This window comes from Salvelinus fontinalis, chromosome 19 (genome assembly GCF_029448725.1).
Source record: "Salvelinus fontinalis isolate EN_2023a chromosome 19, ASM2944872v1, whole genome shotgun sequence".
NCBI lineage: Eukaryota > Metazoa > Chordata > Actinopteri > Salmoniformes > Salmonidae > Salvelinus > Salvelinus fontinalis.
Window position 1 is genome coordinate 4386051 of NC_074683.1, and position 12823 is coordinate 4398873.

A 12823-nucleotide genomic window follows, 5' to 3' on the forward strand; every position below is an offset into this window, starting at 1 on the left:
GGGGTAGAGGCTATAGGTTCCCTAGGCTGGTCCAATCTGTGTTGGGTTTTACTGTGATGTATTATGCTGTGCCATAGCGCTGTGGGGGGGGGGGGGGGGGGCTTAGGATGCGCCTGACTTATCCAAAGAGGATATGGACTCCACCATACGCCTGGGTCAGAGCAGGACGTGCACGTCTGGCCTGAGTCATGGTGGGGGTGGTTTAATGGGATAAGAGCTTGAGGTTAGTGTCTTAAAGGACATTACAACAGCTTGTAATCTGCCTGAGTTGATGTCAGAAGTCATAAATGCAGATATGGGTCTACAGTTTGCTGTGCATTTTTACACTTTTGAACAGTACATTTAATCCCCCATGGGGAGTAATATCAGAAAGTACCCTATATTAAATGTGATTTGACCTCATTGATCTGATACACGAGGTCGTTGTGTCCTGGAGGAATGGGGACACCAGGTTGCAGCTCAAGACCTGTTCAATGGAATGAATGTCATGGAGACTAATCAGTAACAGCAATCCAGACCATAAAAATAATTAGGATTGTGGACGATTTAAATAACCAGTAACCCCTGTATCTTAGTGTCCAAGCAATTGGTGGCAACCTCAATAGCGAGAATAATAAACGCTGATAATTCCAAGGGACTAGTATTCATACAGGGACCTGTCCCTCAAAGACCCAGTACAACAACAAAACAGTTCATTCCAGCCCAACAGTAAAGGATGGAGTACACCAGCCCAGACCAACGCCAAAGGGTGCATCGTTTTGCTTGGGCAGGTAGACCATTAAGCCGTCTGCAGTAAATATTGCCACAGGTGTTTTTCTAGGTCAGTTGGCAGGTGCACTGTGCCAGCACAGGCTGTAGACAGAGGCAATGTCTGCTCATCCACTTAGTAGTGCTCTAAAGTCCACAGCAGCTCAGTAAAACATTGCTTGGATTCTGGCGGTTGTGATTGCTCAGGCTTTTGATGCAGAGTCCAGGACGCCAAAATAACTCCCAATTAATTTGGTATATACACCCTTGCCTAATGTGCAGTTTTACTTTACAAGAGGCAAGGTGATCACTGAAACTAGTTTAAGCATATTCAAAATGTATGAAAATAATCATTCACCCAAAGAAAGTTGGATATCTTTATTTGCATATCAAAACAAACTTCTGCATTCCAAGAATTGAATTTATACAAAACAATTTGAACAAGAAAAACAAAACACTGCTTTATTTGAAAGCATTTCAGGTTGCCAGAAGCTGAATTACACATCAGAAGTGTGGGTCCCCGGGTTGGGCAGATATATCACACCCGTGCTCTTCCCTTCACAACCACAAGTGGCTGGAAGCAGGGGACACAGCAGGGACAGGTGACAGTGCTGGAAGTGAGTAGAGACACGCAACACATCCTCCTAGTCAAAGAGTGCCAGTCAGTAGTTGTTTTCAGACTATGTAAAAAATAATAAAAAAAACACAAAAAAATAAGTTCTAGGGAGGGGCTGTACAGTCATTGCTTTTGTCCAATCACAATGCAACTTAGGTTTTGGGTTACACAGCTAAGAGGTGAAAATGCAATGCTTGTGGAATGTACAGTGCATAGCAGAGGCCTGGACTTCATGCTGTTGCTTTCTTCTCCTGTTCGATGGCTGCAATGAAGGGAACATTTGTTTTAGTGTCCGTTCGTACACTGAAGTGTTTAACTGGTCATTTTGTTAGTAAGGTAAACACCAATTCTACAAGTGATGTGCTATTAAGTAGAATAAATCTAGCACCAATCTTACTTTCTTTGGTGGGTAAGGGGTTTTTCTCTTGCGTCTCGGTCTTCTTCAACTTGGTCTTGTCAAAGTTAGAGACTTCAGCGAGATCTGGCTTGTCAGACATGTTTGCAGAGGATCTGGTAAAATATATTAAACAATTTGTTTTCATTGTGAATGAATTGGCAGCAAGATCATTTACTCTAGATATTAGATACATTTGCAAATATGATACCAGGCCTTTAAATGTTTTTTTTGCATTGCTTCCCTCAAATGCTACTCTTATATTGCCCATATAATCTAAACAACCTCCTAAGGCAGACAGTTTCTTTCTCATTGATCTACAGCACATGGGCGATGAAATGTCAGGACATGCATCCGACAATTACAACAAATCCATTATTGCTTTTATATAAAAGCAAGGCAAATGTCATTAGGGCGTTTACTCCAGGAGCACGTGCTCGTTATCAGCGCCATGACTAGAGACAGTAACTGACATTCTGTGCAAGCCGTCTGCAGGCAGGCGGAAGAACCACCGCCCTGCTTCGCAGAATCTCAAAAGACAATATGAAGCAAGTGGCGTCGACCTTTAAGACTAACATTTGGAACTTTGCTTTGTCATATTGGCAAACCATAAAATAATATCTTATGCAACATTAACCAAGTCTACAGTCCATGAACGCTACAAAAATCGACATAAGCCTAAGTTCCAACTACATTTAATTTAACTTGGCAAGTCAGTTATGAACATTTTGTATTTACAATGACGGCATTCCCCGGCCAAACCCATACGACGCTGGGCCAATTGTGCGCCGCCCTATGGGACTCCCAATCACCGCCGGATATGATACACTCAGAGTCGATTCAGCATCTTGCCTGAGACTGGGTTAGCCATTTAAAATGTATACAAAATACAATTACATGCCATTGATTAGGGCTTTCAACATATACATTTTAAGTGAGTATCCTCTGATGCATTAGGTTTTACACCATTTTGCTGCGATTCGACCATTTGTAGCTTAGTTTAACCAACATATTGTAGTGCTGTAAAGTCGTTTAGAAAAACCGTCTATGCAGAGCTTATGACAACAGATAATGTGTTTGTGCACTCACCGGAGTTGTACTGGCTACTGATGTGTCTCAATCCTGATTGCGCAGAGGACAAGTGAAGGCGAGTAAATCAAGCAAGGTCTATTATAGTCCGCAATATGCAAATGTTGAACATGACGTCACGTTCCTTCACTCTTGAGCTAATCTTGGTTGGAATATTACATCAATATATACAAGCGAGAGAGCATACATAATAGTTATGGTTTTATTCGTTTAACGTATTAGACCTTGAATTTGATCTGATTTGATATTAGAGCATTGCGCTGTCAACACAAAACAGTCCACTGTCACCGCATAAGTAACTCTTCCGGATTGTCTCAATGATGACATCCTGTGGATTTACATTGTATTACACCAGGTGGTAACACTGGCGTTTATTGGTTTGCGTTAGAAACATAAGCCTACTTGTCTGGAGGCTATGCAACTGTAATATGCTACAGATCCCTATGTCATTGATTACATTTAGATAATGCATTTTCAATTATCATAAGGGACCTTGATGCTGTGACTCTGTAGTTCAATGTATCGTCGACATTTACAAGAAATTCCCTAAACAATGTTTTGATTAATATAATAAAATAGTGTGTTGTAACAATACCGGTTCAATTTAATCACTGTAGCCTATGGTTTTCTAAGTAAAAATAAAGAAAGAAAGAAGTGCCACTGACAGACTAGCACCATGGCTTCAGATTCACATCCTCATCTGAGCCTAAAGAAACAGGAACTTAAGACTAGTTCACTTCCTGTTGTCATATAAAGACAGATGCCCATAGACTGACTGCACCAAGTCATCCTTTTTAAAATCAGAGATCTACTTACAAATGGCATGCAGTTTGACTGTATTGACAAAAACAAATAGGAATAGAACTATCTAGACAGCATAAGACTGAAAAACTGAACCACAACTATAATGCACAGTTACTGGTGGCCATAGTGTTAGAACAATGAATAGCACATTGATATACATATTGTTGATTTCAGATATACAGTATCATCCATATTATTCACTGCATAGTTAGAAAAACTGATATAGTCAGAGTCAGAGCTTGTAAAAGGTATCGCAGTTTGTGTGTGTAACTGCTCAGTCTATTTGGGTGAGAAAGACTCTTTCCTCTTGAGTCTCTGGTCTGGACTGTGCTCTACTTGCTGGTGAAGTACCTGGAGTAGATCGTGTTGTACATCACCTGGTTGTCTAACCTGACAGCGTTCCTTAGGTGCTGCCAGAACCAGGTCTCAGCGGCTGCAGTCTGGGGCCACTCTAGAACACTCCTCCCACACAGACGCCGCCGCAGAAGGAGGAAGTGAGAGTGCTGCAGCACGGGTTCCAGGAGAACCAACACAATCACATCTATGTTCTCATCCAGCAACCTCTGGTGGGCCAGGTACACAGCCATCCTGAAGTTCCCGGTCCTGATGTAAGCCTTGGTCAGCACAAAGACAGTCTTGCGGCTCTGTCGAATGCTCTGGAAGAGGTTGTCTATCAGGGGGACCCCGGGGGCCCAGTCTCGTTCCTCCAGACAGAGAGGCAGGTGTCTCTCCCCCCTCTCTTCCAGCTGCACCCGCAGTTGGTTCAGTACCCAGTCTGACACCAACGGGTCTCTGGTGTCGTAAGTAACAAAGGCATCATAGAGATTGTCTGTTGTTGTTGACCTCAACGAATGGTAGCCCTTCAGCTTTGCCCTCAGATAGTATAGAATATAGGAGGCATCCCAATAAAACACATGGGCTGCCATAGTGATGACCACAGTGAACATGATCAAGGAAGTGGAGAGGGAGTAAATCAGGAAGGCTATGTTGTCCTTGATGCATTCTTTAATGTCAAACAGTATCATTGGTTGGCCTCTCATTTTGGCTGGCATGTTGCAGGTCACCTCACTGGCCAGTTTGGGGATCTCCACGTTTTTGTTCTCTTCTATCCACAGGATGAACTCTAGTAAATCACAGATACACTGGAATGGATTACCTTGCAAGGACAAAGTTTTCATGTAGTTTTCAGGGCCCGATAGGAAGGTGGTCTCGTTGATGATAGTCAGTTGGTTGTAGCTGAGGTCAAGTATCTGAAGGCTTTGAGCACCCCTAAGAAATCCCAGAGAGAGATGAAAAATCTGATTGTGGCTTAAGTCAAGAATCTGAAGTGTGTCTGTGAAGTTTGAGAGATTTGCTGACACATGAAATAAAGAATTGTAGCTTAGATCCAGGAAATTCAGTTGTTGAAAACCTGCCAGTTTATCCCAATCAAAATGGCCGAGTGAATTATGACTAATACATAGTTTTTGAAGGGTATATGGTATGTTTTCATAGACTTTTGATGGGATCTTCTCAATGCTGTTAAACGAAATATCCAGATAGGTCAAATTCGTCAGCTTTTTAAAAAGGCTGTTGTATGAGTCATCCCCCTCTTTCCATAATGTAGCCAACAAATTGTGTTGAAATTGAAGTTCTTTTAAAGATGTGCTTGTCATCTGCTTAGTGGTTAATGTAAAAATGTTATTGTGTGACATATTCAATACTTTCAAAGTCGGTAGATTTTTCAAAAAATTTAAATTATGTGTCACACCAGACACTTCAAAATAGTGGCTGTTGTAGCTTAGGTCTAATATTTCGAGTTTCTTTAATTCCTTGAAGGCGTTGTCATAGGCCAGGTCAATCTTGTTAAAGGACAGGTCGAGATATTTTAGGTCTGGTAATGAGGTGAACTCTGTTCCGTTCAATGCTGCTGAAAATCCATTTCTTGATAAGTTTAGACATGCAATGTCACCATAGCCCTCAAATTGCTTTGGAGAAATGAAAAATAGATTATTTGAACTAAGGACCAGCACTCGACCAGAGATAAAGCATTCTGGCTTCACAAGGTTGTGATTTATTCCATAAGAAAAGTCCCTTGAATTGGAATAATATCCAGTCAGTGGCGACGTGTACAACACCGACTTTAAGTTGCTGCCTGTGCCACAACCTGGGGACTCATTCACTGAAATTGGATATAGCCTGTTTTCCGCAAGATATATGACTTTGAGACTTGAGTTTGAGAATTTGTTGAATATGTGGGAATCAGATCGAACAATAAAGTTAGTTCCGATGTTCAACACTGAAAGATGCTTGAGTTCATAAAGCGGTCTGAGTGTTTCTAAATGAATTTCCCTGAAAACAAAACCCATTATATGTAATGTTGTAAGAGACACCAATTGTGAAAAGTTTTTTGAAAGCTGTAGGGTTTCAGGGTAGGCAAGCAAATCATAATTAAATGACAAATCAATCTTTTCTAGCTTTGGTAGATAGCTAAAAAAGGTTCCACTGGTGATAGTATTTGTTAAGTAATTATAAGACAGGAACAGATGTGTAAGATTGTTCAAGCTCTCAAACCAGGAGTTATTGATGAAACGAAGTGAGTTGCCTGCTAGTTGCAGTGTCTGTAACTGTGTAAGACCATGAAATGCATGAGGATGAATATACAGAGAATCATTAGGACAGGGAACACAAGGATATGGAGCATTGGAGCATCGTGGACAGTTTCCCTGTAATTCCAGGATTGTTAGATGGGTTAGTCCAAGGAAATCATCCTCAGCAATTTGCTGTATCTTGTTCGAATCGAGGTGTAATTCTTGTATAGAGCTTGGCAGTCCTTTTGGAACATGAGTTAAATTATTATAGGCCAACATCAAAACCTTCAAGTTAGTCAATACTGAGAAGGTGCCATTTCCAATAGTAAAGTCAGTCTCACAGGGATTCCAGTAATAGCAATTTTTGGATAAGTACAGCTCTTTCACATGTTGTATACCGACAAGGTTGCTCATATTCGAGAAATTGATCTTGTTATTGTCCAGCATGAGTTTATCCAGAATGAGTGGGAGATTTTGAGGAATTTTGATGAGGCCATTGCCATTAAGCCTTAGGTCCTGCAGGTTTGTCAGATTTTTGAAGGCACCTTCAGCGATGTGTGTGTCACCTTTTTTGTTGACAGAGTTGAGATTGAGAAGGGTCAGGTTCTCCAGATTAGAAAATGCATCAGGAGATACATTTCTGATGTTGTTTTCTGATAGGTCCAGCACGGTCACATTCCTGGTGATGCCAACAGGTACCTTTTTCAGTCGACGCTCCTCACAATTAAAGATGATGTCATCCGTGGTATTGGTAGTATTGACCGTAACGTCACATGGAAACTGCCGTGACATCCAATGACATGAGGTAGGTACCAGGAAGTGACATAGGAACAATGGAGCCAACTGTAACCAGCAGGTGGTAGCATCCTGTAAGCAAACAGTACAAACGTGTGAGTATGGAAATATAATGATTACTTACTTATTGACTTTAACCATTTGTGTGGAGTAGACCTACACTCACACATTTTATGGCCACTCTATTGCAATAGGGTCATTCTATTGTAAGTCCTTTCTATTGCAACAGATATATGTGAATGCATTGTAGAAACTACTGGGGGCTAGTAAATTGGCTTGTCCCACTGGTGATGTGTAGAGGTGTAGTGACATGTTTTAGGGATTTAGAGATATCTATCTATTGTTTTTTAATGCTAGACGGTGAACAAAAGTATTTCATATATTGTATAGATCAATAAAACCAAGAAAGCTATTAAAATACTTTTTTTATGATTATGATGCAGAAATGGGTTAAAAAAACTATTTCAGGTATTTCAATAACTTTTCAATACATTTCCAAAAACTATTTAGATAACCTCTACTTAAAAAAAAAAGTACTTGAATTTTGAAATGTATTTGAAAATACAATTTGGAAAGTATTGGTATGTATATATAATTTATTAAAATAAATATCATTAGACGTATTTGAACACAATACATTTGAAAATAGTTGTGAATGTATTGTACTTATTAATTACATTTGAAATAACAAACAACTTAATATGTATAAGTCGTATTTCATTTTGTAATCACAATATGCAGCCCATAAATTCCATTGGTGTTTTATGAAAGAGGACAAGATGCCATGTTACATTTATAAAAACATCAGGGGTTCAGAAAGTGAGTTGGACATTGAGCCGTGATCTGGTCTGAAGATATGCCTTCCAATGCTGAAAAGCAACTCCACAGCTGCAGAGGATGCTGGGATATGTAGGTACTCAACAGCAATTCTGCTCAGTGTTGGGTATGTTTGACTTTGTGTATTCTAGAATTTCAGAGGATCAGTAGTTGGTGGAAGATATGGGGTGATGAGATTTGGAGTACATGCTGTCGTGCTTGGTTGTTCCATGAAACCAAACAGCGTGTCCAATTGACTTTTCTTCGCTGGATGTGGTGGCTCACCGTGTGGGACATCTTGTGTAGTGCTGGTGAACTTTGTGGTAAGACTCTTTATGTCTGAAGTAAAGGTAGGCTTCTCAGTGGCATTGCACAATGCCAGTTAAAGTGTGTATCTAAGACTAAGGCAATCTGGTATGGTTTCTTCTGCTCATAAACAGTCAGGCGCTTGTCAACTGCTTGTTTCAGGTCTTTGACAATATTTCCATTGTGGAGCAGTTGGTTAGTCAGTGGTTCTCAATCCTGGTCCTGGGGACCTAAAGGGGTGCACATTTTTGTTTTTTGTCCTAACATTACACAGCTGGTTCAAATCATCAAAGCCTTTTGATGAGTTGATCATTTGAATCAGCTGTGTAGTCCTAGGGCAAAACAAAAATGTGTCACCCCTTTGGGTCCCCAGGACCAGGATTGAGAACCAGTGGACTATATGTTTAGGCATTCCTCTGATGCATGGAAGGATGTAGCTGAGTGTGACGGTGATCCTTGCACACAATCTGTGGCAACCTTTTTAAGTAGTGTCGCAGTGGTCTAAAGCACTGCATCTCAGTGCTAGAGGCACCACTACAGACCCTGGTTGAATCCCGGCCTTTATCACAATTGGCTGTGATCAGGAGTCCCATAGGGCGGCGCACAATTGGCCCGGGGTCATCCAGGTTAAGGGAGGGTTTGGCCGGGGTAGGCCGTCATTGTAAAATAAGAATTTGTTCTTAACCGACTTGCCTAGTTAAATAAAGGTACAAATATCTAACAGGGTTAGAATGTCCACAGCACCAGTGAGGACATACTTCATGTGCATGGAAAGCTTGGTGCCAGGCAGTGTGCCAAGCTGTTCTACATCCGCGTTGAAAAATGTTCTAATCATCAGTTGAGAGTTCCATCTTGTGAGAGTGGCTGGTTGCAGACGATTCTCCCCTTCAAGGAGATCTTGTGCAAATGTTCACTTGCGGTAGTGGGAGACAATGTTGGAGGCTTAGGAAATGGCTGCAGATTAAATCTGCAGATTTAAAGCCATATAAACATGTGCATTTCTGCCAAATTAACAATTTGGTGTATCTAAATCCAAAGTGTCAATTGGTGGTAGTCAATTTAAATGAAGGCACATAACATTGTGAGCAAAATCAGATAATCATATCACTTTAATTGAAAAAAATTGCCACTTGAGAAAAGTACATCTTAACCATCTTCAATGCTAAAATTGAAATCAATCAAACTTACCATATTATTTACTGTTGATCCCTTGTGATCTTATCAAATAAGTAGTGCCTGGTCGTTGTCCGTATCTAGCTTCCAGCAGGCAAAAAAAGGAAGTTTAATGAAACTGCAAATGCCTGTCTATTATTAGGTTGTTTTTATGCATCGCTTTGTTTCCGTATGTAATGACTCAACTCTTCTCTACTCAATCACAAGTGAAGAGCAACTCAAATTCCCCTTGCAGCTACAGTGAGTCAAATGTGTTCAGCAAGCTGATTGGTTCCCCCAACCAGGTGTACTCTGGGTGCAGTGGCACATATTATTTGGGTTATTATAAGTTCTCACCTGATTTGCTTCCCTCTTTCTGAAGGCATTTCTTTTTATACTGTTTTAGAGCGGGGTAGAGCCCCACCTGTTTTGAGCCCCACCTGTTTAGCATGTTATTTTGGCATTAATACGTGTCACATATCCGTTTAAAATCAATGTAAAAATAATAATAATAATAAAGCTGCATGCAAATATGGTCTCTTTTTTGCTTTCTTGAGTAAGGCAGCTCCAAAATGCATTTGTTTCAGCCTAGCTCAGTGCTTTCTGTGGTGTTGGGGCAGCAAGCTTAACATTTGGAGTGTAGGGGTTGGTCAGTGTTCTGTCACTCACAGGGACATTATGTCACCGCAAAATCTATAGGTAGAGCGTCAATACAGGACTAAGATTGAATCCTACTACACCGGCTCTGACCCTCGTCGGATGTGGCAGGGCTTGCAAAGGGAAATCCAGCCACGTGCTGCCCAGTGACGTGAGCCAATCCAGATGGACTAAATGCCATTTATGCTCACTTCTAGGCAAGCAACACTGAACCATACATGAGAGCACCAGCTGTTCCGGGCGACTGTGTGATCACGCTCTGCATAGCCGATATAAGCAAGATCTTTAAACAGGTCAACATTCCCAGGGCCACGGGCCAGACAAATTACCAGGACGTGTTACAACTGGCAAGTGTCTTCACTGACATTTTTAACCTCTCCCTGACCGAGTCTGTAATACCTACATGTTTCAAGCAGACCATCGTAGTCGCTGTGCCCAAGAAAGCGAAGGTAACCTGCCTAAATGACTACCGCCCCATTGCACTCACGTCGGTAGCCATGAAGTGCTTTCAAAGGCTGGTCATGGCTCCCATCATCACCATCATCCTGGAAACCCTAGACCAATTCCAATTTGCATACGTCCCCACCAGTTCCACAGATGATGCAATCTTAATCGCATTCCACACTGCCCTTTCCCACCTGGACAAAAGGAACACCTATGTGAGAATGCTGTTCATTGACTACAGCTAAGCATTCAACAACATAGTGCCCACAAAGCTCATCACTAAGCTAAGCACCCCTGGACTAAACATCTCCCTCTGCAACTGGATCCTGAACTTCCTGACGGGCCACCCCCAGGTGGTAAGTGTGGGCAACAACTCATCTTCCACGCTGATCCTCAACACGGGGGCTCCTCAGGGCCCTCAGTCCCCTCCTGTACTCCCTGTGTGGCCAAGCACGACTCCAACAACATCATTAAGTTTGCTGATGACACAACGGTGGCAGGCCTAATCACCGACAACGATGAGACAGCCTATAGGGAGGAGGTCAGGGACCTGGCAGTTTGGTGCCCGGACAACCACCTCTCCACCAACGTGAGCAAGACAAAGGAGATGATTGTGGACTACAGGAAAAGGAATGCCGAACACGCCCCCATTCACATCGAAGAGGTTGTAGTCGAGCGGCTCGAGAGTTTCAAGTTCCTTGGTGTCCACATCACCAACAAACTATCATGGTCCAAACGTGCCAAGAAAGCCGTGAAGAGGGCACGACAACGCCTTATCCCCATCAGGAGACAGAAAATATTTGGCATGGGACCCCAGATCCTCAAACAGTTGTACAGCTGCACCATCGAGAGCATCCTGACCGGTTGCATCACTGCCTGGTATTGCAACTGCTTGGCATCCGACCATAAGGCGCTACAGAAGGTAGTGAGTACAGCCCAGTACATCACTGGGGCCATGCTTCCTTCCATCCAAGACCTATATACTAGGCGGTTTCAGAGGAAGACCCAAAAAATTGTCAAAGACTCAAGTCCCCCACTCTGCTACCGCACGGCAAGCGGTACTGGAGCGCCAAGTCTAGATCCAAAAGGCTCCTTAACAGCTTCTACCACCAAGCCATAAGACTGCTGAACAATTCATCAAATGGCCACCCGGACTATTTGCATTGACGCCCCCCCACCCCCTTTGTTTTTACACTGCTGCTACTTGCTGTTTATTATCTACGTATAGTCACATTACCCCTACCTACATGTACAAATGACCTTGACTAACGTGTAGCCCTGCACATTGACTCGGTACCGGTACCCCCTGTATATAGCCACATTATTGATATTTTATTGTGTTACTTTTTATTTTTTACTTTAGTTTATTTAGGCCGGACAAAGTTGAATTACTGTTTAACGGATTCCCCGCATCACTTTTCTCCACAACACAAAAAAATAAAAATAAAATAAGACGTGTTATATTTTGGCCAATATATGCTCCTCTTTGTTAATAATTCACTGTCCTCTCTCCCTTGAGGCTTTCCCAATTTGATGCCCAGTGAAACACACACGCTCGCACCTGCAGGCGATGTGCAGATGTTTAATTTCTCTCTCATGCCGTCATGGCTGAAACCAGTGCAAATTCCTACTATTTATGTGTCCAGGTTTAACGTGGGATGTCCCTCATTATAAACAAACAGTTGGTAAAATGTATGGTTATTGCATCATTTTCAGATATATTAGAAGCGATTGATAGACGAAACAATGTAATTTAACCAATTGACTGGCCAGAGATCATTGCATTCATCAGCAAAGACACAGTGCAAGCTCAAATCAAATTGTATTGGTCACATACACATGGTTAGCAGATGTTAAGAGTGTAGCGAAATGCTTGTGCTTCTAGTTCCGACAGCGCAGTAATATCTAACAAGTAATCTAACAATTCCCCAACACTACCTAATACACACAAATCTAAAGGGGTGAATGAGAAATTGTACATATAAATGTATGAATGAGCGATGGCCGAGCGGCATAGTTAAGGTCTAATAGATGGTATAAAATACAGTATATACATGAGTAATGTAAGATATGTAAACATTATTATGACATGAGAAATCTGTCCCCTCATGTCTACAGTAAGTTTCCTCCTTGTTTATTTATGCTATTATAATTAAGATGAACTGTATCCATACTTTATCAATAAATGTTACAAAGAAAGGATGAGCAAATGCTGAAGAAAAGCTGCATTCACCCACAATTTAGTACTGCTGCAAACTGCATAAATGTATCAGGATAAAGTAAGACCCAGATGCAGACCATGTTGAAGTAACAATGTTTATTGCAGCAACAGAGGAAAAGGTACAGGACAGCAGGCAGGCTCAAGGTCAGGTCAGGCAGAGGTTGGAAATCCAGATAGAGGCAAAGGTACAGGATGGCAGGCAGGCTCAGGGT

The 12823-nt window shown here is 41.8% G+C and overlaps 2 protein-coding genes across 2 annotated transcripts; both read right to left on the reverse strand.

Annotated features, from left to right (window-relative positions):
* Positions 1-1110: 1110 nt before the first annotated feature.
* On the reverse strand, positions 1111-2947 carry LOC129816182 (thymosin beta-12). The gene is made up of 3 exons (XM_055870421.1): positions 2847-2947; positions 1761-1873; positions 1111-1625 (listed from the first exon to the last, which is right to left on the reverse strand). The coding sequence occupies exons 2-3, from the start codon at positions 1858-1860 to the stop codon at positions 1594-1596; spliced, it is 132 nt and encodes a 43-aa protein (XP_055726396.1). The 5' UTR covers positions 1861-1873; positions 2847-2947; the 3' UTR covers positions 1111-1593.
* Positions 2948-3034: 87 nt separating this feature from the next.
* LOC129816181 (toll-like receptor 8) lies at positions 3035-9497 on the reverse strand. The gene is made up of 2 exons (XM_055870420.1): positions 9326-9497; positions 3035-7087 (listed from the first exon to the last, which is right to left on the reverse strand). Exons 1-2 carry the CDS (start codon positions 9326-9328, stop codon positions 3983-3985), a joined length of 3108 nt encoding a protein of 1035 aa, XP_055726395.1. The 5' UTR covers positions 9329-9497; the 3' UTR covers positions 3035-3982.
* Positions 9498-12823: the final 3326 nt, after the last annotated feature.